Here is a 27,074-nt window from a genome sequence, read left to right on the forward strand (position 1 = left end):
TTCTAGACGATTCTAGCAACACGTTTGCATGAACGTAATCCAAATAAAAAACAGAATTAAATTTTAATTACTGGCTATTTCGTTCTTTATCAAATACTGGAGAATAAAAAAAAATGGGATTTTAACGAAAAGCACCTGGTACTGTTCACTTTAACGAAAAACCACATTTTTACACTAAAAAGTCAATCCTGATACTATTTACTTTACCTTTTATTTTATCCTTATAATTAAAATTCAAAGTTTTCAAGTCTTTTTCTTTAGTTTTCCTTAAAAAAAATTAGTGGAAATCACACAAATTTTGAAATTTAACTCCAAAATTTGGAGCAATTAGACTCCTACAATTTGGTAGTATTTGAATTTCAAGTTGTTGAGGTAATGCAGAATGTACCCTTATTTATTTCTAAAATTTCAAGATTGCCCTTCGTATTAACCCATCAAAACCCTTTGGATATCTTTAGTTTTTCACGCCTATCACACTTTCTCTTAATGTGTCTATGAAACAAAAAAGCAATTTAAATTTCTTTATACTATGATATATTATATATAAAATTGTATTACAAAAACTAGCATATAAATTATTTGACTTGGTGCAAAAGCATTTTAGTAATTATATTGATTTATATTCCAAATAATTTTGTGAAATCATTACTATTTTTATTCTAATTTCAAAGCATTTTTAATAATTATATTTTATGAAAATTTAAATTTTGATTCTCGTCAATTTAATTCTTTTCCAATTCAGAAATCTTCACTATCTTTCCCTCTCTAAAGCAGATATTCATTAATTAATATATTTTAATTCCACTTATATTTAAAAAAAATTATCATCTCAAAAGCTGTTGGACGGCACGAAAAAACCTGAACAGAAAAAAAGAAGGGATTTACGTGAGCAGAATTGAGTGAACCAAAAAAATCATGTACAAGCGTGAAAAATGACAATCCACAAATTCCACATCAAAACCCAGCAACCACAAATCGTCTACCCAAAAACCCAGCGCGCGCGCACACACACACACACACTTCTTCTGGGTTCGGTTCTCCGATCATCCTCTATATATTGGTGAAGCTTCAATTTGCTTCCACACAGCAACTCCTCACTTTCCTCTCTGAGTCTTGTTTTTCCAAGCTTGATAAATCATCACCGATTCTGTAAATTGGGATTTAGGGTTCGTAGCTTCCTCCTCAAAGCTTCACTCACCTACTCCTTCAGGTATCGTAATCTACCTATTCTTCTTTCCTATTTTGTTTTTATTTTTTATTTTTTCTAATTGGGAATTCGGGGTTTAGTTAAGATTCATTTTTAGGTTTGATTTGTAGCTTAATCCTGATAAGCATGAAAATCAGTTTTACCCTTTTCACTTCTTCCCTTGTATATTTGTTGCTCATAAGCATGAATTTTGGATTTTTTTTATTTGTTCGAATTTTGGATTTTTTTTATTTGTTCGAATTTTGGGTTTCTTCCGGAAGTTTGAACTTGCTTGAATGTATTGTTATATCGAATGACGACAAAACAATAAAATTCTGCCAACAGTTTACCAGGATTTTTAAGTTTAGAAAGATGTTAGCTTTTAGAGATTGAGCCCGCCAATTCATCCAAAACATGAACGCGGGAGTTAGGGAAGAAACCCATCTTAGTCAAATTCAAGGTCAACTTGATTAGGGGTTCAACCCTCCTAAAATTTTTATTTCATTAAAATTCACATTTCCAATACGAATTTGTAACTCAGTTTGTCAGGCGATATAACCTCGTATACAATTTTATAATAGCAATTGATATCGTATTTCAGATAATAAAAGCCATTTTCTTATCCGGAAGCAGATGTTATGGATTTCAGATTAGTCTCTGATTAGATTTATAATAATATTTGGGTTGCTGGGTTTAAGTGGGTTTGAACTTTGAATTGATTTTTTGTTTTTCTTTTTTCAGAGTGATGGATTTTCAGATGGAAATGCAGAGGGTGTCCTTTTGTGCTGCTCAAGTAAGTCCATTCAAGTTTCTTTTGTTTGAAGCTTTATTTTTGGATGACAACTCTGTAACTAATATTGTTGTTCTGTCATGTAATTGTAATGTTAATGAGTTTTAATCTAGTGATTCTTATGGGATGATTATGAGCGTAAAAAGGACGTGTTCTTTTTGAGAGTGGAATTAATTGTTGTTTTTGGGGCACTTTACATGAATATGGCTGATTCATGTGCATATTTAAATGCTTACTTTGATGTTAAAGTCAACGTTAATCCTGGGTTGCGGCTGGTGCAGATTGGCAATCTTGGGCTTGTGCTCCTATGGCATATTCTACATCTTTTTGTTAGCATATGGTACTTTCTATTAGATTTAGCTTTTGTGTTCGAAAGCTATCTTATTTCTGGTGGAGTACTCAAGAACTACAAAGCCCTTGATTTGGGAAAGCTAAAGTACCTAGCTATTGTGATAGAAAGTGAAGAAGCTTACCAAACTTCAAAAGTTATTGAGCTTCTGCAGTGGCTAGAAGCTATTGGCGTGAAGCGTGTGTGCCTTTATGATACGGAAGGTAATGGTGCTTTCTTATTCTGATTGATGGCAGATGCCTTCTACCATTGGTAGGCAACAATGTGATATATGTATTCCAACCTTCGCTAATTCTTTTTCTTTTTTGATCCTAGGAGTTTTGAAGAAATCAAAAGGAGCCATCTTGAATAAACTGAAGAATGCAACAGAATTTGAGGTGCTGTATTCTGTCCCTAAATTACTTCTTGTTCTACATTTTGCCACCATAAATTGATTGAAGTAATTAGCATACTGGGAGGCAGTCCAGGTTGTCATGATCACGAACCAAGCAATTATTTTAATTGTAATATCTCATTTTATTTTTGTACTATATTTTTTAGGTGATGCTTGTATGAACCTGCCACCTTAGTAATTCGTAATTGTTTTATGATGTAGTCCCAGGGGGTTAAGTTTATGCAAAGCAGTCTTCTTTTGTGTTTCTTTAATTACATATGTTATGTACTTTGTGTCTTTCACAATGAACATATATTGCATTATGACAAGACCAAAGTTTATAACCAACTTAGCATCCATTATGTGCAGGATGGTGATGAAGGGTTACTTGACCAAAAGCGCATGGCTTTGGAATTTTCGTCGTTCTCTGATGGAAAAGAAGCTGTGACCAAAGCAGCTAACTTACTTTTTGCAAAGTATTTGAAATTAGCCAACTTAGTTGGAGATCATGAAGAGAAAATCTTTACAGAACCTAACATGGACGAGGCACTAAAAGCTATTGGTATGTTTTACTGTGAGTTTCGTCAACAGTCAAAATCATGATTACTGAAAATTTTAATTTGACCTTCTGGGTGTTTATGGTATTCTGCCTTCAGGTTGCAGAGGGCCAGACCCTGACCTGCTATTAGTTTATGGACCTGCAAGATGCCACCTTGGTTTCCCTGCATGGAGAATCCGGTATACTGAGATCATGTGAGTATTTCTAAGCAAATTGGCGATGCATTTAGTTATATAATTTATTGTATATGTGCACTTGATATTTACGGAAACTTAAACATGAAGCGATGGTATGGGAAGGATGGAGTAAACCACACAATAGACCAGAGCTGAAGAGAATACCTAGTTTTAAGCCCGCTGTTTTGTGTATAATAGGTACATATCCATGTGTGTGTGTGTGTGTGTGCACACGTATTATAGTAATAATCATTTTGTTATAGTCTGTCTATTGGGATTTTCAAGATTTTCGTCTGGTCGACTCTTAACAAAATGTTTGCCCTGTTTAATGAGCATACGAAACTTATGTCAAAGGTTCTTTTCTGCAGTATGTCCTAATTTAAATATCCCAAAAGTTTTGGCTGCAAGAGCTACGTAGCTGTAAGTTAGCAGTGGATCTAATTTTATCTCCTGTTTGGTAGGAAATGATTTTATAAAGAACAAAAAGGGGGATTTCTTATCAGATTCATTGTTATTTGTTAGTACTTACCATAGTGTCTCTTGCCGGTTTTTTCCTATACCCTGATTAGGAGACCTTTACATGAGTTTTGTGGGGAGGTGGGTGTCCCATTTGTTTGGCTCCAGGACTTTGACGAGACTAAAGGGCTAGACCCTCCGTTTGCATAATTAGACGCGGAAAGTATTTTTTGTAATTACTTTCTTGGCCTGAAATAACTATTCTAAATAGGGCTGGCAACCACGTTGTCAGTTGTTTCTCAATAGCAATCCTTAACTTAATTTTTCTCATTTTGGGCTGGGTAATCTTTGTCTCTAGGTCATCCATATACAGGCACAGCTGCATGTTAGACTTGTATTTTATTTTATCGTAGACTCAGAAACTTATCTCCTTTGTCTTGTGTGATTCCTGTTTTTTTTTTTCCCTACATGTATTGACTATTTGCACACATTTTGTTTCTTGAACTGATTGTCCCATATTCGCTTTACAGACACATGGGAGAATTGAAGTGTATGAAATATGGCTCCCTTATTAAAGCCATCTATAGGTTCACTACCGTGCGCCAAAACTATGGTAAGTGGCATTCGTCTGGATTGTCTAATTAATTATCGTCTCTTCTAATAGTTTGAAAGTAAACTAATGATTTCATGAGATACCGGACAAGTTTGCAATGGTGAGCTACAACTTCTTGTTGGTTAAAGAAAATTTTATTTGATTTAGTCGGACGGTTAAATGATAAACATCGAGTTCTGACATTGAAATCTTTTAGTATTTGGTTGACGTATTATGTATTGTTGTTGTTCCAACAGGTAAATGACACTGCATTTGGAAGCTCATAGCTCGGATAACTGATCCAAACACGTATGCGTCATACAAGAATTCCATAAGTCCCAGCCTATTTGTGGTCGTAGTTATTTACGTTGAATATATGTTTTAACGATTGATATGTAAACAGTACTGTCGTTTATGTATAAGATATGCAGTGCGTTATGATCAGTAAATTATATAGTGATGTCGAGTTCCTTAGTCGCAGTGAGTAACCTGAGTTCATTAACGGATCATCGTAGATTAACGACCATAAACATCGCCTCACAGCATTCACTCTCCAGTTATTTGAGCTTTATTGTTTGCTTTTCAAGCAAGTATTTGCATCTTTTGCAGTTTTTCTTATCGGCTGCAAACATAACCGATGTAAGAAATATAACGGGAGCAAGTACAACTGTACAAGTAATGCCGCTCGTGAATTTTACACCTTAACTCGAGCCCGTACTCAATATGATGCACCACTTGTGCACCCGTCTATCTGAAGAATATGGTACCAAATAACAACCTGTATTAATCAAACGATTTCGTTTTGAATGAACTTTATTAGATAGCATTTTTCAATAATCATCTGAATTAGCTTACTGACGGGTTAGTGCTTGAGATATATTACACATAATCCTTCTCTCTTTTTTCACCGTTATATATGCCAATCGTATTAGTGCTTAAAACTTGGAAATTCATGCGTCATGGTCATTTTTTTTGGCTAAAGTTTAGGGTAAATACTGGACGAAGGGGAATCAGCCTCGCACTCTTTTGCATGTCCATCCGCACTTTACTGAAAAAAGGTGCAAGTAATAATTGTCAATGGGGAAAACGAATTAGAAGAAGGAACTATAGTAGGGCTAAAGTGATGATTCTTTTATACAAACTACATTGAGGGGGAATTGGAATAGTAGACAATAAATAATTATTTAGATCATGTTCTTAACTACTCGAGTTATAAACCACAAGAAGGAGAATCAAACACTAAATCTCGATGCAAGGGTACTATAAGCCCCGTGTTTAGAAGAAGAACAATCCTTGTATAAACATGCATGTCTAGTTCATTTCATCTTAAATTTATCTCTTTGTTCCATATAAGATCTTTTTATTTAAACAAATTAAGAAGATAAGGTGAAGAGTGAGTTTGAGCTACATATCACCGAAACACCAATAAAATTTTGAAAGTAAAAACTTTTATAATGATAAACAACCATCATTAAGTACATTCAGCAATTAAGCATTGCATTTTTGTGTGTGTATTTTGTTGAAACAATAGAGCTTTTATTAAGTACGGATTGAAACGTTTACATCCGAAACGAAGTACATTGAAAAGCTAAATAGGAGCAACCAAGTCCCAAAGACGAACGCCTCCTTTATTGAACACAAAGGGAGGCGACGGAATGAGCAGCCCCGTTGCAAGAACGTTCGGGCATAAGAGAAAACTTAGAACAAAAACCTAGGGCATTCACTTACCAAAATTTTCACTCCACACTTGTACTACCTCTCTAATAGAGGAAGGGCCATCAACATGTGTTTCTCATCTCTATTAGAGAGTTGTACAAACGTAAATATGAAAAATATGGTAAGAGTTTGTTGCCCTATTATTCCTAAGCGCTTTGGCTTTTCTCAGCAGCTTCCTTCTTCTTGAGCATGGCATTCGCTTGTCTCCACTTATGGTATTTGCCAAACAAGAGCTCCATATCTTCGAGGGTTCGGCCTTGTGTTTCTGGCAGCATTGTGTAAAAGAATATAAAAGCAATCGACGAAGTTCCGGCATAAAGGAAGAAGGCGCCACCGATCGTGATGGCCTTATACAATGAAATAAAAGTCATGGAGATGACTCCGCTCATCACCCTATTCATGGCCACTCCCATAGCGCACCCTTGCGCGCGGAGCTGCAGCGGGTAGATCTCTGAGCTGTAGACCCAGGTGACGGGTCCAAGCCCGATGGAGAAAAACGCAACGTTGAACATTACCATCGCAATGCACAGAGCGACGGCCCATTGGACCTTGCCGTGGGAATGATCGACGACTGTAAGGCCCACACCGAGCAATGTGAGAGAGAAGATCATTCCACCCACACTGGTCAAAAGCAAAGGACGACGTCCGAACTTGTCAAGCATAAAGGTGGCGACCAGGATGAAAATGGTCTTGACAACTCCAACGGCTACGGTTGCAAGTAGTTTGTCATTGTAGGAAGTGATTCCAGCCTTCTCGAAGATCCTGGGGCTGTACAACACGACGGAGTCAATACCGGAGATTTGCTGGAAGAAGTGGATACCAACTCCCGCGATCAAAATATGGCGGACAGCTGGGGTGGGCCGAACGATCAAGTCTTTCCATACGCCCTCACCTTTGCTTTTCTTCGAAACCTGAACGATATCCTCGTTGGACTCTTTTGGGATTCCAGCGGCCTCTTTGATCTCGTCTAGTCTGAGCTGAGCCTCCTCATGGGTACAAGAAGTTTTGTTCAGGACTTTCCTGGCGTCTCCGAGTCGCCCCTGCATGACGAGCCAGCGTGGTGACTCAGGCATGGCTAGGACGCCGACGGCGAGGAAAAGAGAGGGAACTGCGCCAAGGCCGAGCATGATCCTCCAGTTCAAGTGGATCGGGAGCTTGGACAAGGCATAGTTGGATACGTACCCAAGTAATATACCAACATTAACAAACACCTGCATATTTTGAAACAAATCAAATTTATTGATTCATATTTTCCTACAAGTGGATTAATTATACAATGAGATAATCAAGCAAAGAAACAGACCTCAGGGAAAGATGTGAGGAGGCCACGGAATGAGGCTGGAGAGATTTCGGCTGTATAGACAGGAGCTATCATAAGAGCGTAACCAACTCCAACTCCAGCAATAAATCGGCCGAACATGAGGAAGGCGTAGTTGGGGGCAAATCCCATCAGGAGGGCTCCAGCAAAGAAGATGGCTCCAGAGAGGACAATGGTGTATCGTCGGCCAATCCAATCGGATGTTCTTCCTGCCAAGGCGGAACCGATGAGGGAGTACAGGTTCAGAGTACCGTTGAGGACTTCAACTTGTACGTCGGTGATTTTCAGGTTTTCTTTGATGAAGAGTGACGCTCCACTCATCACACCAATATCTGTATGTAAAAATGACATCAACGTGCATTGCACGCGGAGATCAGACAACGTAATAACACACATGAAAAGGAAAAAAATACCAAAAGAAAAATCCACATGCATGAGGTAAATGGACAATTAAATTTACCATAGCCCAGCAAGATTGAAGTCATTGAAGCCAAAGTGGCACAGGCAATAGCGAACTTCTTTGTCTTCGGGGCCTTGGGGGGATCAAAGTCCGCAATAGTCTTCTGGCCTGAGGCTTCAGTATTTTGAGGTTTCCGGTCAGCCATCTCCATTGTTAGAGCTAGCTAGAGATCGATAGACAAATAGACAGACAGAACACAGAGAGATCACTTGTCAATGAAAGAATATGCTATTACTCGAGAATTTTATTCATTCACCAAGGTGCTGTTTTTTGTTTTGGGAATAGGATTTGGATCTTTTGTTTTCAGAACACAAGCTCTCAAGTGCTGAACAATTCGCCAGTACTCTGCTAACTTGCGTTTATTTGGATTTGTGATGATTTGTATCTTACGAAGGAAGGTGGGTAAGAACCAAGTTAACTGATGATATGTCTGCATGCAGGCTCCCCTTATAAACATTCCGAAACGAGTAAGTTACGGACTAAAGCAAAACAAATTCCAACTTTGTGTCGGGAGATCCGTTCTTACAGTTCCGCTGTTGTATGAAGACCAATTGATTTTTTCTTCAACTTACCAAGAAATAGATTTAATTTTAGTGTTTTCTTATATTTTTAATCCAACACCGATGTAAAGGTTACTATTTTGGTAATTAATCATTGATTTACTCATGTAGTGCCAGCGAGGGTTAATTTTGTGCAAAGTATTCTTAATTTTTTGTTTCTTTAATCACATAGATAGATAGCTTTGTATCTTCCACAGGGGGCATATATTGCGTTACGAACTGTTTGGACCTGAAATGCAGGCTGAAGCCGAGAATGGGCCAGCCGAGTTGAAAGGCCATAATTTGCGGTCCATTAATGATTCTAGGCCAGTGGGCTTTTGGCCCAAGAGAATTTTAATTCCATCGAGTTCCTATAGGAGCAGGACTGTTGAAGGATCATGTTCAGGCGTGGCTCGGTCGAGTCTTAAATGAATTAAAATTACCAAGGATCAAGATGAGTTATGATAGATGCGAATTACTCTAGGAATCGGAACTCATGCTTGACCAGATAAGGAAGTTAGCATTATTATTTTTAGAAGTTCAGAATCTAATATAAAGGCTAGAGGGATTGTTCAAGATCTATGTTTCACTAATGGTGAAAACCAAAAGTTTTCAAAAATTTTCAATTTCACTACCAAACAAGTTTTTCGGTCTTAATGAAAATTACTCTAATAGATGCTTCATACAAAATAATAATTGAAGTTGTTTTGAGTAGGATATCAAACAGATATAAGTACAATTGCATATATCCGAAATATATGAGATAAAGGAATTGATCATCATCATAAAGTGCATTAAACATTGCCCTTCTATTCCTAATGGATTTGAACCTTGTTGTCGTCACCAATACCATGATCAGCTTGCTTAGTCTTGTTAAGCATGGCATTGGCTTCTCTCCACTTGTGGTATTTACCAAACAAGACCTCCATATCTTCAAGGGATTGACCCTGCATTTCTGGATACAACGTATAAAAGAAGACCCAACTAAGCGCAGCGATTCCCGCGTAAAGAAAGAAGGCCCCACCAATCGTGATGGCCTTATACAATGAAATAAAAGTCTTTGAGATGACCCCGCTCGTCACCCTGTTCACAGCCACCCCCATATTGCACCCTTGTGTGCGCAACTGTAACAGAAAGATCTCAGAGCTGTAAACCCACGTGATGGGTCCCAACCCGATGGAGAAAAAAGCAACGATGAACAGTACCATGGCGATGCACAACCCGACGGCCCACAGGACCTTGCTGTGGGATTGATCAACGACCGTAAGACCCACACCAAGCAGCGTAAAAGAAACTACCATTCCACCCACCCTGCTCAAAAGCAAAATACGACGTCCGAATGGATCAACTTGAAATGTTGCCACCAAGATTGCAATGGTCTTGACAAATCCAACAGCCACAGTTGCAAGCATCTTGTCATTGTAAGAAGTGATTCCCGCCTTCTCGAAGATCCTGGGGTTGTACAAAACCACATAGTTTATACCCGACAATTGTTGAAAGAAGTGGATACCAAGGGCTGCTATTAAAATGAGACGCACTGCCGGTGTGGGACAGAGGAGCAATTCCTTCCATATACCTTCACCTAATTGGCTGCGTTTAGAAACCTGAACGACCTCATCCTTTCAGTATTTGGGGATTCCTGCAGCTTCTTTAATCTCGTCTAGTCTGAGCTGCGATTCCTATTCAGAATATGATGTTTTATTTAGGACTCGCTTGGCGTCTCCGAGTCTCCCTTGCATGATGAGCCAGCGTGGCGACTCAGGAATGGAGCCTAAAATAATCTCAACAATTCTAGAAGCGACATGTGGACTTTTATTCAAGAATGACAAGATTATCCTCAATAAATGGGCAGGTTTCTCAGATGCTCCCACACGTAGCTCACATCCCTGGAGGGCTCATCAGCAGAACACAACTGCCCACAACTCACCTGCCCTTGGCAAATAATTAAAGATAAGGATTAATTACCCAAATCCTATCTTTAATACATTCCTAATTGAAGATTAACTCAAATCAAGAAAGTAATCACCATTTAAATCAAATCGGGATAATTACCCATTATCTTAATATATTATTTCCTATTAAATATCTTGGGAATATTTAGAGAATATTTCTCCATTAAACACTATATGGCAGGCCCTAGCCCTATAAATACCTCATATTCTATCAAATTTTGAGAGCTTTGCAACCCTAAAAAAGCCCTAAACACTTTACTCTCTCAGAGAAACTAACTTAGGTATCGGAGATCCGTTGACCTAAACCCCCCCCCACCTCGTGGGTGAGTGAGGCTTAGGTCTTTGATCAAAGGTGTTGATTATTTTGCAGGTGCATTTGGTCAAGACTGAAGACGGCGGAAATTTGCATCAACAAATTGGTGCTTTCATTGAGAGCTAATTCAAAATACTCAAAGAAGCCTCTCGTATTAGTTTCTTGAATTTTCTTACGTTGAAATTCTCACACGTTGTATCAATTAATTTTTCCTAGAAAAGTTTCTTGATCAATCCCTGGAGAAAGGATACAATGGTAGGAAATTCATAAACTACGACGAAATGAACCTTATACGTGGAAGGATTTGGACCCGAGAGTAGAAACGAGGACATAGCCCCACAACGGAGATCCTTAAGGCTCAACGCGATGGCAGGAGGAGCCCCATCGTCGTGGAGCCACGCCACCACCATCACTACAGTGACCCAGCAACCACGGCATCCAAGCCCATGGGTAGGAGGCCCATAACTTAGCAGCTGCCACAGCAAGCCCTGGGCAGGAGGCCCAGCCTAATGCAGCAGCAGACCTTGTTACACAGCAGGCCCAAACCCGAGCCTAGAATTCGGTAGCTGTTGCCAGCCAGGTAGCTCAACGGGCCCAAGCCCAAGCCACTCAGCCAGCAGGCCAAGATGTGGCAGCCCAACGGCCCTGAAGGCTCACGGCCATGCAGATCTAAGGCGAGCAGGCGCTGGCCCAACGCGTCCCTCGACCCGCTTCGATAATCTGGCCTGCGACCCAATCCATTCCGAGGCCATCTCCAGTCCAGATTCTGACCACCGGTTCTGCGATCCATTCAGGGTTACTTAGACCACACTTTTTTGCAGGAATGCCCGCTTTGGGCTCAAGCTTTGTACCTACAGTCCACTATACTTCCACCACACATGGAGATGCCCATCATCCAAGCTTTTCCAATCCAAATGGCGAGCACCACCTGCCCTAGCATGTTGCCAATTTGACGAACGCCCTCGCGCAACAGACCACCTTGGTGAACCAACGCTTTGAGTGTATCGAGAAGCCGCGCACCCCAGATGAGGTGTCCTGAAGCAGGATAAGGACGGAAGAACGTGACTCATTCTAGCAACGTCCAGGCAACGAACCGTGCGTTCGAGTAGTGTGCACTCTCGTTTGGGCCTATGAGGAAACGTATTCTCCTACCTAAATGCACAGGGAAACATTCATTCCTGACTCGGCTCACAAGTCAGTGTGCATTCAAGGTTGGGTCCATACTTCAACGAGCACCCAGGACATTTTAGGTGAAATGTCCACATGAGGCTAGGCCTACAAGGAGATCCTCCTATGAGGCAACGGAGTAGGCAGCCGCATGTTGACCAGAGAAGAGCACGTGAATAGTCCAATTCAAGTTCCACTGGTAGCCCTTGCCAAAAGCGATGATGAGCAACACAACATGAACTACGTGTACAGCAACTGTGACACAAATGAGCAAGACGAGCGGAAAGAGCAACATGGATCGGCAGGTCAACACCGGGAACAGTTGAAGGCTCCAATGCCGTACCATGCACAAATCCAGGATGAAGTACAAAGGCTCGTAGCAGAGCAACTGCGCGGATTCCTGCGTATTGACACTACTGACGATGCCCTCCGTAGAGACGTGGCCAACCTGAGCAAGTCACCATTTACAGACAAGATCGATAAGACGGAGCCACCGCGGAAGTTCAACCCGCCACATTTCACCTTATTTAGGGAAGATGAAGATCCGGACATGCACTTGATGCACTACCGAAATGCCATGACCCTTTACGCCAACAATGATGCTCTCATGTGCACAATCTTTGCCACGATGCTCCAAGGAATATTCGTCCTACCGCTTGATCAAAAAGAAGTTTGACCACCTTTTCAACATGAAGAATGACCTGAATGAGTCACTCCGCACTTAGGTCAAGAGATTCAAGGCGGAAAAGGGCAAATATCTGGTAGTTCCAGTCAGGAAACTTAGTCCTCAGAAAAGCCTTCATCACCGCCTGACAGGAAGGCTCCAAAAAGATGGCTCCCATCTGGGAAGGTTTATACAAAATCAGCCAGGTAGGCGGAATAGGCAGCTACACCCTCACCACTATGAGCGACAAAGAAGTCGACAAGCTGTGGAATGCCTACAACCTGAGAAAGTACTACGTGTGACCTCCCACCATTCCAAAAGTACTACATGTGATCTCCCACCATTCCTTGGACCCTGTTCAAGATGACAAAGTTTGAAGACTCAAGCAGCTCGACAAATTAGACCTCGCATGCTGAGGATTATCAGTTGTTATGCCATTATTGCCTATGAGCAAAGTTAATAAAAGCCTCTATCTTCAACAAAGATTGAAGGATTTATTGACAAGCCTGGGTCAAATGCATAAACAAGCTGACCAACATTGTGACAAAGCAGAAGACTTCTGCTGCCCCGCAGACATAGTGTAAGCTCTCCAGCGCGAGAGGGTAAATTAATTCCTATACACCCATCATGGTAAGCTATCCCGCGTGATAGGGTAAACTAATTCCCCGACACCTATCAGGGTAAACTTTCCAGCGTGAGAGGGTAAATTAATTCCCCGACACCCTTCAGGGTAAGCTATCTACTGTGAAAGGGTAAGCCACTCCGGAATATCTAGACGTGGATGGGTTGTACGACTACTCAGGTCCCCTTGAATGCAGCGACTACCTGCACTGGACGACTCCCAGAATTGGCCACGATAGTTTTTCCCTTGGAATAAACTTAGCCAACTGAAAGATTCAATTCCGCGGGATCCCGAGTCTTTGATCGGAAGAGACGCTAAGTGCAGGACCTCTGCCCATGAAAGAATTCACGTGACAATATGGTTCATCTTCGATGTGCAAATCTTCATGAGTGGCTTGATTTCAAAGTGTTGCAATACTAGTTAAGCAACTTGCGAGATCAAAGCTGCGACTCGGAAGGATATGGTCTTTAATGAGCGACTTCGGCTACACCTTACGCCAAAAAACGTCTCCAAGAGCCATGGATGACGCCAGAAGTGGTCACGCGGGTTGTCTGCTTCTGTAAGTAAAATGCCCAACTGACAGCCCCATGGCTACAAGCCCAAGGTAGCCTGTAAGCCGAGACTTACACCTACTATGACTACACAGACTTGCATGCTTACCTACAAGTAGCACTTTCGGTTGACGATCTATGGTTTAAGTTTTGCTGGGACAAAGTCGAGTGTCACGATTATAGCAGCTACGCGGATCTCTTTTGCTTCCTATGAGAGGCACGAGTCTGGTCGACAGCTCTATAAGTAAAAAATCTCGCAACGCACCCTGGAAGGGCCAAAGCTCAAGAAGCCACAAAGTCGAGTGTCACAACTATAACAGCTACGCGGACCTCCTCTGCTTCCTACGAGAGGCACGAGTCTTGCCGACGGCTCTATAAGTCAAAAGTCTCTCAATGCGCCCCGGAAGGGCCAAAGCTTGAGAAGCCACAAAGTTGAGTGTCACGATTATAGCAGCTACACGAAGCTCCTCTGCTTCTTACGAGAAGCACGAGTTAGGCCGACGACTTTATAAGTAAAAAATCTTGCAGTACGTCATGGGAGGGCTAAAGCTCATGAAGCTACCCAAAGCCAAAATTGAAGCCTAAAGTGACCAATTAAGTCAACTGCTCAATCGGAGTAGCCCACTCAACTGCCCGTCATACGGCAAAGTTTTGCAAAACGCCTCAAGCAGGCAAAGCTCTAGAAGCCCCAAAGCCAAAACTGAAGCCTAAAGTGACTACATGAGTCAACTGCTCAACCGAAGTAGCCAACTCAACTGCCCGTCCTACGGAGAAAAGCTTCGCAAATAACATGGCAAAAAAGAAGGATGAAGCAAAAGACAATGAGAGCTGTTTATTAAATTTCTAGCAAATTGATAAACCAGCACGAACGCCAACAAAGTTTAAGCAAAGCAGAACAAAGAGGAAAAGAAGAAAAAACTCCTAAGTCTAAGCAAAAAGACTACTCTTTAGTAACTTGCGCAACCACTGGTTGCTTAACTGCCACGCTTTCAGTAGCCATGCCATTCCCAATTGCTAAAGTTTCCATTAGCTCATCCTCAACCGTCCCCGCCTGGACTGCTAGATCCTCAGCTGCTCCACCAATGGCAGCCTCAAACGAGAAATCAAGCAAATCAACTGAAGAAATGGAAAAAGTCTCGAAGTCCTTCTCGAAAAACTCATAATCTGATGGCCTACCCTGAAGATGGTTTACATAGCCAAGCTTGTAGAAATCGGCCTGACAAGAAGCAAGCACCACTTCATGACCAACTTTCACATTCTTCAGCTGCGCATTCTCCTCAACAAGCCTAATGTGAGCACCTTGCAGCTCATCCAGTTCCTTTTTCAAGTTCTTGCTAGCAGACAGCGCACCTTGCAGATCCATTTTCTTGTACTCAAGTTTACTAGCAATCTCCTTAAGATGAGACACTTCAACATGCATAAAGATAAACTCCTCGTTCTTGGCAAAGCAAGCAGATCGTAGCTCTGAATTGACACACTCAAGGTCCTTGACCATCGGAGAAACACGACTAACTTCATTCTCTATAGCTTCCAACATTGCATGAGTCACACCAAGCCTAGCATTCAAATGGGTGACCTCCTGATGAGCGATCTCCAGTTGCAAAGAAGTGGGGGCAGAGACATCAGACCCTTTCAAAAAGGCACTTCGGCCTCTTTAGCACACTTGACAGCATCCTGATCAACGCGCATAAACTCAGCTGCTAGGATTAAAGTTTTATGCATTGTAGCAATCAGGGAGGATCTCCTCGAGTAGGTAGGATGCTTCGCAAATGAGTCTGAGCGGACGACAACTTTCCCAACACTATCAACAAACTTAGTGCATGCATCGACGTCCTCAAGCAGGTTAGCCTTCAGCAGTGTACAAACCTCGGGAAACTCTCCAGCCTCAAACTCGATGGATCTCTCACAATTGCCCGTGTGAGCAGATTTCCCCTTCTTAGCAGACGAGTCAATCACGGCAGAAGGAGGAACAAGCTCTGACGCCAATTTAGCAGTGAAATCCACTTTTTTGCTCTTCATAACGATGATCCTCTCAGAAGTAGAGCCAGATTTAGCTCCTGACGGATGATTCGATACAAACCCAAACACCGGAGGCACCACCAAACTCTTTCGCTAGGCAAGTCTCTCAGCAATGGATGCGGTTACCTTTGGAGCAGCAGGTTTCACAGGCTTAGGCTCAACGGTCATCTTCGCCCTCTTGGGGGAAGTTAGATTAATGATAAGCTTCTCGGCAGCAGACGAGCTCCTACAAGCAACTGAAGAAGTCCTTGGTTTCTTCTCAACCGAAGGTTCACAAGCAGGTGAAGAAGACTTCTTCTTTCCACCACCATTGGCAGCAGGCTTTACAGCAGTTATCGGGCGAGCCAACGCCTCGTCCTTAATCCGCTTTATCTCTTCCCTCGAGGGCAGGCCATCATTTTCCCAACGAAGAGGGTTGAGCAGCCAGCGCCACTTATGGTACTTAGCAGGAATACCCAAGTCACCGTGTACTTTCTTCATATCTGCTGAAGTCTTTGGAGTTGAATCAAATTTTGAATCTACGCAAAGTAAGTAGGGATGGCAACGGTTCGGTTTGGGGACGGAAATACTATATCTATCCCCATAACCACGAAAATTAACGATATCTATAACCGCAAATTAACCATCAGGTATTATCCATAATCATACCCACCGAATAACGGATTCCCCATCGGTTAACAGTTATATCCATCTTTGACAATACAAAAAATATATTTGTTCAATTAATGCATGATAATTTAGTAAATATTAATTTCCTCATTAAATATTTGATGTATAAAATGATTTGATGAATGGATCTTGTGAAGCATAAAAATTAAAGTTAAACGTTGATGATGTTGGCTGATCTTTGATATCTCCCATAAGTACCATTGAATTCTCATAGATTTTTATTCATATCAAGACTTATGAACTTTCCCACAAAAGGCAACTCACATAATGCAATTTTTGTATTTACACTCAAACTAAGGGATTTGGCGAATAATAAATATACATATGTGTGTGTGTGTGTGTGTATTTTAATACTTTAATATTATATATTATTTGGTTCGAATTCGGGGACAGATATAAATTGAGGACCCCTATAACCATATACAAAACCATAACAAAATAATATTCACGGTTTTTCCCCATACCCAAAATATACCCGAATTTTCATATCCAAATCCAATCCATTCGGCCGATTATCCACGATTATCGGGTTTAACGGTAAGAATTGTCATCCCTAGTAAAGGGCCACTTGTAGGGATGACAACGGTTTGGTTTGGGTACGGAAATGATATATGCATTCCCATAACCACAAAAATTAACCATATCCATAACCGCAAATTAACCATCGGGTATTATCCATAACCCTCCCTATTAGGTAACGGATTTCCCATTGGTTAACGGGTATATCCATCTTCATCAATACAAAAAATATATTCGTTCAGTTGAGACATTATAAGTTAGTAGATATTAATTTCGTCATTAAACATTTTATGTATAAAATGATCCAATGAATGAATCTTGTTGAGTATTAAAATAAAAACACTGATGATGTTGGCTTGTCTTTGATATCTCCCACAAGCACCATTGAGTTCGCATTGATTTTGATTCAAAACTTTACTTTCCTACAAAATGCAACTTTTGTATCCTCAAGGTAATGGTTCGGTGAATAATGGATATACAAATACATATGTACATATATATACATAAATATACATATGTACATATATATACATAAATATACATATGTACATATATATACATAAATATACATATGTACATATATATACATAAATATACATATGTACATATATATACATAAATATACATATGTACATATATATACATAAATATACATATATACATAAATATACATATATACATATATATATAATACTATTATACTATATATAAATTATATTATTTACTAATCGGGTCGAATTCGGTTATGGATACGGTTTGGGGACCTCTATAACCATATCCAAAACCATAACTAAATAATATAAACGGTGTTTCCCCATATCCATAATATACCCAAATCCGTTCCATTTGGACGATTATCCACGATTATCGGGTTTAACGATTAAAATTGCCATCCCTAAAAGTAAGAAGGACAAATTGAAGTCACGGAGCAGCTCAACAAAAAATTCAAGCAGGACAAGAATGAGGCAGTTCACTTACCACTGATAAAGGTAGTCGGGACACGCATCTTAGGAGAAGAGTCAGACTCCCACTCCCCACTCACCTCCAATGTGTCTCTCGCCCACTCATGATTGCCTTTGCTAGAAGCATCAAGCAGCTTATGGCAAGACCGCAGTTGCCCTACACCTTCCTTGTTGCCAATCTTAAAGAAGTACCATAACTCATTTATGGTCAAGCCAAGATCAAAGAACCTGCTCAAGTTCGAGAACCCCACCATTGCACGAATTGCATTTGGAGAACACTGAGCAGGCATGCATTTCATGGAGCATATCACCTCCTGGAAAAGATACGGCATGGGGGGAGGCCCACGCCCCTTTCCCCTCTTTCTTTCACGCCCAGTGCACCCCAAGGCAGGCCCAGGCTTCTTGGCCTAGGTCGCGCACGCAAGATAGCGGACCCACTTCGGTCTTTCTCCCTCTCTTCTCGCCTGCATGGGCTCGTGTCCAACAACCTTGAAGACCCGACCCAAGCCGATTTCCCAGCACCCCAGCGCGCCAATCCTCTTGGCTCGAGCTGAGCCGTCCACCTGGCCTAGGCTAGTCGACCCGTGCCACGCCACCAAGCAGCCCCGAGGCTCCCATGCCATGTGTTACCCACACCCACGGCCCTCGCAATGCCAATTTTTGAAGTCCCAAGACTCCCAAAAAATTCAAGAAGAAGAAAATTCAAAATTTTCTTACCTTGGTGTGGCACGGAGAAGAAGAACAACGAGAAATGACTCTTTGCAAGGCCCTAGCCCTATAAATACCTCATATTCTACCACATTTTGTGAGCTTTTGCAACACTAAAAAAGCCCTAAACACTTTACTCTCTCAGAGAAACTAACTTAGACATCGGAGATCCGTTGATCTAACCCCCCCACTTTATGGGCGAGTGAGGCTTAGGTCTTTGATCAAATGTGTTGATTGTTTTGCAGATACATTTTCGTTAAGACTAAAGACAGGGGAAATTTGCATCGACATCGAGCATGGCTAAAACGCCAAGGGCTAGGAAAACTAATGGAATTGCGCCGATGCCGAGCATGATCCTCCAGTTCAAGTGGATTAGGAGCTTGGCTAAGGCAAAATTGGATACGTACCCAGTTATATACCAACGTTAACAAACACCTACACATTTTTCAAAATGATCAATTCTATTAATATAAACTCCACATGCATGCACGTGAGAGGTTTACGAAACAATAAATATTTTAGGAAAATCTAGGGAGAATATTTTTATATCACATTTGTGTACTATATGAATTGACAAGTGATGTATACATGTCACGTCAATAAATAAATTTATCACATTCGATATTAGTTGCATACATTACTTGCCACATAAGATGATACATAAATGTGATATAAATATGTAGTTGGCCTATCATTACTCAATCTTTTATTGAGCATTATTCTTTACAAAGAAAAATGTTAGGGATACCACATTTTGGTACTATATTTGTGTATCATCTGATGTGGCAAATGATGTATAAATGCCACATCAATTAATACATTTATCTTATTGAATCTTGATTATATACATAAATTGTCACATTAAATGTTACAATAATGTGATATAAATGTAGTTTCCTTAGCATTAGTTTTACAGATACTTAGATACCTATATTTATGTGAACATATTACCTTGGCTAATAACAAAAAAAGTTTACTATATTATATGATAATATAACGTGGTAACGAAACAAACCTCAGGGAAAGATGTGAGGAAGCTACAAAACGAGGCTGGAGAAATCTCGGCGGTGTAGATATGAGCTATCATAAGAGCGTAACCAACTCCAATTCCGGCAATGAATCTCCCGAACATGAGGAAGGCATAGTTGGGGGCAAAGCCCATGAGGAAAGCTCCAACAAAGAAGATTGTTTGATAGGGATTTTACCACCTGCAAAAGTAGGGATAAAAACACTTTAAAATACTTGCAAGAGTACAAGGTTATCGTAGTATAGCAGCTCAAGCAAGGTCGATCTCCACAGGGATTGAATGAATAATTTATGTTAAAACCAAATCTTAATTAATTATTTGAAAACAAAGTTTAGAAAAAGATGAATTTATGATCTAAAATATTAAAAATGAATTTAATTAAAAACAATTAAATAAATTGGGAAAATAAATAAAACAAAAGAAAATAGTTTTGAAAATAAAATTTGAGCACTAGGGTTCCGCCGTTACCTTAACAATCCTACGTAGTTCTTTCAATTACTTATGAATTACACATGCATATTTTGAAGGTTAGGTTTTCCTAAAGTATGCCCTACTTGGAACCTCCAACATAGAATGTATATCTAACATGCAACCCGTCCGTGGCGTCCAGAGCGAATGTGAACATGCAAGACTCATGAAGTTTTGTGAAAACCTTTTGAAAAACCATATAACTCTTAAAACGTGTCATCCATTCTAAGAAGTTACACATATTAATCACAAGAAGCCAGAGCCAATTTCAGGGACAGCCCTCAGCCAAAATTGCATCAAATTACTTTTCTAAATATCCTAATGGTGGCCAATCATCAAGACAATTAGATAGTTTAAAGAACAGTGATTAATAATTCAAAACTTGCATGCATAATATCATAAGTAAATTAAAAAGAAACTACATATTCTTGCTAAAGCTCATGGCCTCGCCTTAGCAAACAAAACTAGTTACGAACAATCATAAAACAAAATATTATTAATAACATGGATAAAAAAACACCTTGAAAGTAAACTTGAATCCAAAAGCTCTCTAAAGCCAAAATATTGCGTTCTCTCCCCTCTCCAATGTTGCGTCCGTTCTCACCTTTTAACGTAATGGCTAAATATCTTATTTATACTAATACAAAATAAAACCCTAAAAGGTCTTAGAATAAAACTAGGAAACATAATCCTAAATTAACTTGGTAAATTCGCCCAAAAATCTGCACAGCCACGTTTTGGACCCAAATGAGCTCCAAAACTGGCCCAAAATAGCTGGATCTAAAGCTTGGACTATTCTGAACACTTCTCCAAAAGGCCACGAACCCATCTAAGGTCATATTGGGCTCCAAAAATGCAATTTAAGCCCATAAATGTCACTTTCTAGCAACGCGTACTGCTCATTCATTTAAATCACTCTAAAATTCGTTCCAAAAAATAACCGTTTGGTAGAAATTTCTGAGATTTTGACATGAACAAGCTAAGGAACACATGAACGTCCTCCAATTTGAATCACTCTAAAATTCGTCCGTTTGGTCACGTTTTGCTCCAGATGAAGTCGAACCTATGTTGAAAATATAAAGCAAAGTATCAAAATTCTACCAAAATAATCAATAAATTAATACGAAGAATAGGGTAAAATATATAATAAAATATTGACTCATCATTGTTCCCGCTAGTACTATGGTGTACCGCCGTCCAATCCAGTCAGAGGTTTTACCAGCTAGGGCGGAGCTAATGAGAGAGTATATATTCAAAGTACCGTTAAGAACTTCGACTTGAACGTCGCTGATCTTGAGGTTTTCTTTGATGAATAGAGACGCTCCACTCATTACACCAATATCTGTAAATAAAATTGAAATTAACATGCATCGCAAGTGGAGAAGTTTCTTCCAAACAAAAAGAGTAGGAATTGAGAATGGTGGATTGCAATAGTAAGATAATATTAAAAATCAAATAAGAACTGGAGTGGAGAATGAGTTTATCATTAGAGAACCACAACCACTAACGATATACATGAGTTTTAAGGAACAATTAACATAACCTAGTAAGATACATGTCATTGAAGCCAAAACGGCACAGGCAACAGCAAACTTTTTTTGTCTTGGGTTTCTTTGGGGGATCGAAGTCTGCAATACTATATTCTGCGGTTGGCCGGAGACGACGTTATTTTCTGCTCTCTGGTCAGCCATCTCCATCTCTATAGAGCTAGATAAATGGATGGATGGATAGATAGAGAGACAAAAAATAACTTATCAGAGAGAAATGAAGAGATCACTTAACAGACAGAGACAGAGAGAGAGAGAGAGAGAGAAAGAGAGAGAGAGAGAGAGAGAATTATATATGAAAAATGAGCTATTAATCAAGTACTATTTATACATATTATATCCATTTGTCCGAAATATTGCTGTTCATGGAAACAAACACCGTTATCCACTATTGTCATCAATCAATGAATAGATTCGAATTTATCTTAATTCTAGAACACAATTTAGTTAATTAGTTCTTATCTACCAAAGCAGCAAATTAAAAAACTGTGAAATATGGTTCCATATATAATGCCATTTCAGGCACGCAACTATACATGCGCAAAAACTATGAGATATTGTTCCATATATAAGAAAAGTGCTCGATGATCTGAGCGTATTCCATTTGATGGTTTCACTAGTAGAAAAAACACTTTGCACGACGAAAACTTGCGTGATGCAGCCAAATTCGTCGCGCAAAGTATGTTTGCGCGACGTTAAACACAAAATGTCATGCAAACGACCTTTGCGCGACGGAGACCGACGTCATGCAAAAGTGTTTTGTGCGACATAAGTTCACTTACGTCACGCAAAATTGTTTTGTGTGACGGAGACCGACGTCGCGCAACTTGCCGTCGCACAAAGGCCGTTTGCGCGACGTTTTGTGCATCCCGCAAGATTTTGGCGCCAAATATAGATAGCTTTACCGCTTTTTTTATTGACTTTGCGCGACGCAAGGCCACCTACGTCACGCAAAACAGCTTTGCGTGACGCATGTTCACCTACGTGACGCAAAACAATTTTGCGACACGCAACCTACGTCACGCAAAACAGCTTTGCGTGACGTAGGTGAACATGCGTCACGCAAAGTTGTTTTGTGTGACGTAGGTGGCGTCGCGCAAAGTCAACGACCTTTTCTTACTTCACTTAATCAGTTTGGGAGGTAGAAACTGAAAACTAGTTGCAGCAGCTACCGCCCTCCCCCATCTCTCTTTAAAACCTTCTCCAATTCTCTCCCTTCCTCAATCTTTTTCTATCCGGTAAGCGATTTGATTTTGTATATGTAACTTTGAATTGAGAATTCAAACTAAAACTACTAAATTTGTTTTGTACAGGATTTTTGTATACGATTATCATTGAAGAACGAATTTGAAGGTATTTTCTTCATGTTGCATATGGGATTTTTGTATATGTACCTTTGCCTACTTGCTATGCCCTTTTTTGGTAATGGTTTGAGTTTTGTGAGATTGAATTTTAAAGTAATCTTTATTAATTTTACCTATTAGGTACCTTTGCCTACTTGCTATGCCCTTTAGTAATCTTTATTAATTTTGCATATGGGTTAACTTATATTTTTACATAGAAGAAATTGTAAGAAATGTTGGTTTCCCCTTAAAATTTCCTTAATTTGTGCTATACGGTTGAATTGAGGGTAAATCCAATGCACCGCAGGTAATTAAGAATTATATAGAAAACCTACAAAAGCCATGAACTTCAAAGCTAATCTCATCATCACTATTAAATTCTCAATGCTAAGACAACATGTTTTAGTTCAATAATGAGGGGGTTGATTTTTGTGAGCATATGCCATACTTATGTAGATAAACAATGGCTATGATTCTCCTATTAAATCCTTGTAGAAAATTAATATCGTCTTCCAATTTTAATACAAGTAAGTAATTCAGGATTCATTTTCAGTCTCAATCCTTTGTAAACTTGAAGGCAACCAAAACATCTTTCAATAAGATTTTTTAAAACCAATATCTAGCCAAAAAACACGTACACTTGTGTTCATATTCTAACAATACATTTATCTCACCACCAAAATTACTCGAGTGCAACTAACTAGAATATGTATATTCTTTGATATAATTAGTATAAACAAATAAAAACTAAGGCCATCAACATTATAGTTTAGAAGTATTAATATTTTGTATCTATTTTATTTAGTTTCACTAGTTATTGTGATTTAATTTATTTGTATGCACATATTTTTGTACATCACGTACAAAATTGTTTTGTGTTGTACGAAGTTAATACTACTTAACTTTGTACACTTTTTTCAAGAAAAACTTAGTTTCCCGTTTGAGAATTACTTGGATTTCGTGCATGGATGCAAAAGCATGACTGCGGTCCAATTAATTCTTGAATTGTCCCATTTTTTGGACAGTTTGGGAATGCATAGTTATGTGTTGTAGTTTGCGGTTCATGGATTAGGTTTCGAAAGTGGAAATTTTGGTAACATTTCCTGATGTTCTTCTAGTACACGGTGGATATTATGTATTTACGGCGTGCACTTGAAGAACTGTAAGGAGATGCTGTCGAAATTTGCCCGAGTCGAAATTTCATCCATTGGAATTGTAGATTACAGCACATAACTTTGCATTCCTGAATGGGATAAGGCCCTTACCGGAGGAATAAGGTGACAAGACAATAGTTGAAGTTGTTGTAATTCTTGTTCTTTTATTAGGATTGCAGACAAAATGGACAGACAGTGGATACAGAATCATAATAGATGTGTTGTTGAGTACTTGGATGGAATAGATGAGTTCATTAAATTCGCAACTAGACACAACCTAGGTTCAACTCATATCCGATGTCCGTGTAGGAGGTGTAACAACTCAATGAGGGAGACATTCGAAAATGTTCGATTTCATTTAGTAAGAAATGGGATGATGGAGACCTATACTACTTGGTATCATCATGGAGAACGATTAGACCAACCTTCGTCTTCATATATGACACGAGTGGAGACTGTTGAATCTAATGTGGATCCTAATGAACAAGTTATGGATATTCTAAATGACGTTTATCCATACGCCTCGACCAACACCAATGAGGAAGGGGGAGATGACAGTCGTCCAACCATGGACAGTGAGGCATTCAAAAAATATGAAAAACTATTGAAAAATGCCAAGCAAGAATTATATTCGGGTTGCGAGAACTTTTCGGTGCTTATGGCAATTGTGGAGTTGATGCATGGCAAGATCAAGTTTCATTTGTCAAACAAGTGTTTTGATTACTTTTTGGGAGTTATCAAGAGGATGCTTCCAAAGGACAATTGTTTACCTGAAGATCATAAAAGTGCCCAAAAAGTGTTGAAGGGTCTCAGATTGGGGTATGAAAAAATTCACGCATGTGTAAATAATTGTATATTGTTCTATAAGGAGAACATACAGTTGGATAAATGCCCTGTATGCAATGAGCCGAGGTTTAAAATGACATCGCAGAATAGAAAGACCAAGATTCCACAAAAAGTAATGCGTTATCTTCCATTAAAGCCTAGGTTGCAGCGATTGTACATGTCGATGCATACGGCAATCGATATGAGATGGCATAAAGAAAGACGAGTAAATGACGATGTGATGAGGTATCCTGCAGACGGAGAGGCATGGAAAGAATTTGATCGGATGTACCCTGATTTTGCAGCTGACCCGCGAAACATAGATTGGGACTTGCCACCAATTGATTTAATCCGTTCGGGGTTCTAAACCAAACCCACAGCACTTGGCCGGTCGTCGTGTTTCCTTATAATCTGCCACCTTGGAAGTGCATGAAAAAAGAATACATGATGTTGACTCTATTAATTACCGAAGATCCAAGAAAATCCATTGATGTTTATTTGCGACCATTGGTTGATGAGGTAAAAGATTTATGGTAAAACAGTGTTCGTACATACGATAAGTCTACTGGGCATATGTTCACCATGCGAGCAGCAGTGATGTGGACAGTAAACGATTTTCCCTCGTATGCCATGGTTTCTGGGTGGATGACTAAATGTTATTTGGCATGTCCAATATGCAAGGAGAACGTGATAGGAGCATATTTATGTGACTTAGTTAGCTTGTTTCTTGGCATTTATGTTGTTTTCCTTAGTTATTTTAGTGTTTAAAGTCATTTTCGTGCAATTTTAGGTTCTAAGGACAAAGTATGCAAAAAGATGCATTTTGGAGCCTTTTGGAGCAGTTTTGGACATCAAATGGATTGCACATGCTTGGAGCTAAGAAGATGGACGAAATTGAAGATCAAATGAGCGTAGGATTGAATGAAGATGTGAAGAATTGGATTCAAGACAAATAAAGAATGAAGAGTTCAAAATTGGAAGCCAAAGTTTCTAAAGTTGGAAGTTTCTATTCTTGGAGGTTTCCATTCTTGATGGTTTCCATCTTTGGCTCTAAACTTTCCTAATCCTAACTCACCTATGTTCCAGCCACAAAAGGGTTTCAAAACATGTTAGGTTGCCTAATTACATGTTTCTAGAAGTCCTAGAACTTACCCTAGATATTGCCGCACCATCCCTTTAATTTCTAGTTCTTTGTTGCACAAGACACAACCTTTCTTTTCTATTTTCTACACCTAAACCACATTCCTGTTTTGTTCCATCCCTTGTTGCACAAGGGAGAGATCCTCCTTCCTATTTTATGTCCTAAAACGTATTTCCTTTTCCCTGAAACCCTATGCCGCACCCTACATCTATTCTTACCTATTTTGTGCCTCAAAACACATTCCTAAATATGTCCTACAAATTCTGCCGAATTTCCCTTTCCTTTTCTCTTTAATTCCTGCACCTTTCTTGCCTATTTTCTGACCTAAAATCACATTCCTTTTCCTACATAAATCCTTCCCTAAAACCACTTCAAATTCGTAGCCCTTCTTTCCCCTATAAATAAAGGCCCTTGCTGACCATTCTAACCACTCCACCCTTCACCACAACCTACCTACATCCATCCACCACCATAATTCACCACAAATCATCACCAAACACCCTTGTGTCGCAGCAAAGAAGAAAGAAGGAGACCCTTGGACGTGCTTGCCATTCAAGACGTTGGATTGTTGGAGCGTTTCTAGGTGTTTTCATTCTTTGTTTTCAATGTCTAAATTTATGTATCTTTGTTTTGCGTTTATGAGGAACTAAGCCCTTCTTGGCTAGGGGGCTATTCAAAACCATGATTATATTTGCATTATGAATTGATTACCTTCAGTTGTTATTTCATAAGTTGTGAATTCAATTTGCTTAACCGTTTGATTGATAACTTATTCTTGTATGTTTATTAAGAGTGCACACTTAGTTTTCATGCAAGGATTTGAAGCTAAAATATAAGGGAGTTTCACCTAATAGTTACAAACTTATATTTGCAAGTAGTGGAGGTCGCTTATAAACGATCGTGTTAAGT

At 39.6% G+C, this 27,074-nt stretch overlaps 3 protein-coding genes and 1 pseudogene across 3 annotated transcripts; 2 read left to right on the forward strand and 2 right to left on the reverse strand.

The window, feature by feature from the left end:
- The first annotated feature begins 464 nt into the window (after positions 1-464).
- LOC103449834 (uncharacterized) lies at positions 465-4,955 on the forward strand. The gene is made up of 8 exons (XM_008389156.4): positions 465-1,210; positions 1,928-1,979; positions 2,258-2,528; positions 2,641-2,702; positions 3,068-3,260; positions 3,355-3,451; positions 4,420-4,502; positions 4,739-4,955. Exons 2-8 carry the CDS (start codon positions 1,932-1,934, stop codon positions 4,744-4,746), a joined length of 762 nt encoding a protein of 253 aa, XP_008387378.1. The 5' UTR covers positions 465-1,210; positions 1,928-1,931; the 3' UTR covers positions 4,747-4,955.
- Positions 4,956-5,995: 1,040 nt separating this feature from the next.
- Positions 5,996-8,405, reverse strand: LOC103449832 (putative polyol transporter 1). Its single transcript, XM_008389155.4, has 3 exons — positions 7,976-8,405; positions 7,501-7,847; positions 5,996-7,408 (listed from the first exon to the last, which is right to left on the reverse strand). The coding sequence occupies exons 1-3, from the start codon at positions 8,124-8,126 to the stop codon at positions 6,344-6,346; spliced, it is 1,563 nt and encodes a 520-aa protein (XP_008387377.2). The 5' UTR covers positions 8,127-8,405; the 3' UTR covers positions 5,996-6,343.
- A 924-nt stretch (positions 8,406-9,329) lies between these two features.
- Positions 9,330-21,852, reverse strand: LOC103449831 (polyol transporter 5-like; annotated as a pseudogene).
- Positions 21,853-24,383: 2,531 nt separating this feature from the next.
- Positions 24,384-25,391, forward strand: LOC108169443 (uncharacterized). Its single transcript, XM_017322833.2, has one exon. The coding sequence runs from the start codon at positions 24,384-24,386 to the stop codon at positions 25,389-25,391; it is 1,008 nt and encodes a 335-aa protein (XP_017178322.2).
- Positions 25,392-27,074: the final 1,683 nt, after the last annotated feature.

This window comes from Malus domestica, chromosome 10 (genome assembly GCF_042453785.1).
Source record: "Malus domestica chromosome 10, GDT2T_hap1".
In the NCBI taxonomy this organism is placed as follows: Eukaryota; Viridiplantae; Streptophyta; class Magnoliopsida; order Rosales; family Rosaceae; genus Malus; species Malus domestica.

Coding starts and splice junctions, on each gene's coding strand:
- LOC103449832 (XM_008389155.4), bottom strand. CDS start 8,126: ATGGAGATGGCTGACCGGAAACCTCAAAATACTGAAGCCTCAGGCCAG. Junction 7,848..7,975: donor TTCAATCTTGCTGGGCTATG/GTAAATTTAATT, acceptor TTTTACATACAG/ATATTGGTGTGATGAGTGGA. Junction 7,409..7,500: donor TCCTCACATCTTTCCCTGAG/GTCTGTTTCTTT, acceptor CAAAATATGCAG/GTGTTTGTTAATGTTGGTAT.
- LOC103449834 (XM_008389156.4), top strand. CDS start 1,932: ATGGATTTTCAGATGGAAATGCAGAGGGTGTCCTTTTGTGCTGCTCAA. Junction 1,980..2,257: donor TGTCCTTTTGTGCTGCTCAA/GTAAGTCCATTC, acceptor CGGCTGGTGCAG/ATTGGCAATCTTGGGCTTGT. Junction 3,452..4,419: donor ATCCGGTATACTGAGATCAT/GTGAGTATTTCT, acceptor TTCGCTTTACAG/ACACATGGGAGAATTGAAGT.
- LOC108169443 (XM_017322833.2), top strand. CDS start 24,384: ATGGACAGACAGTGGATACAGAATCATAATAGATGTGTTGTTGAGTAC.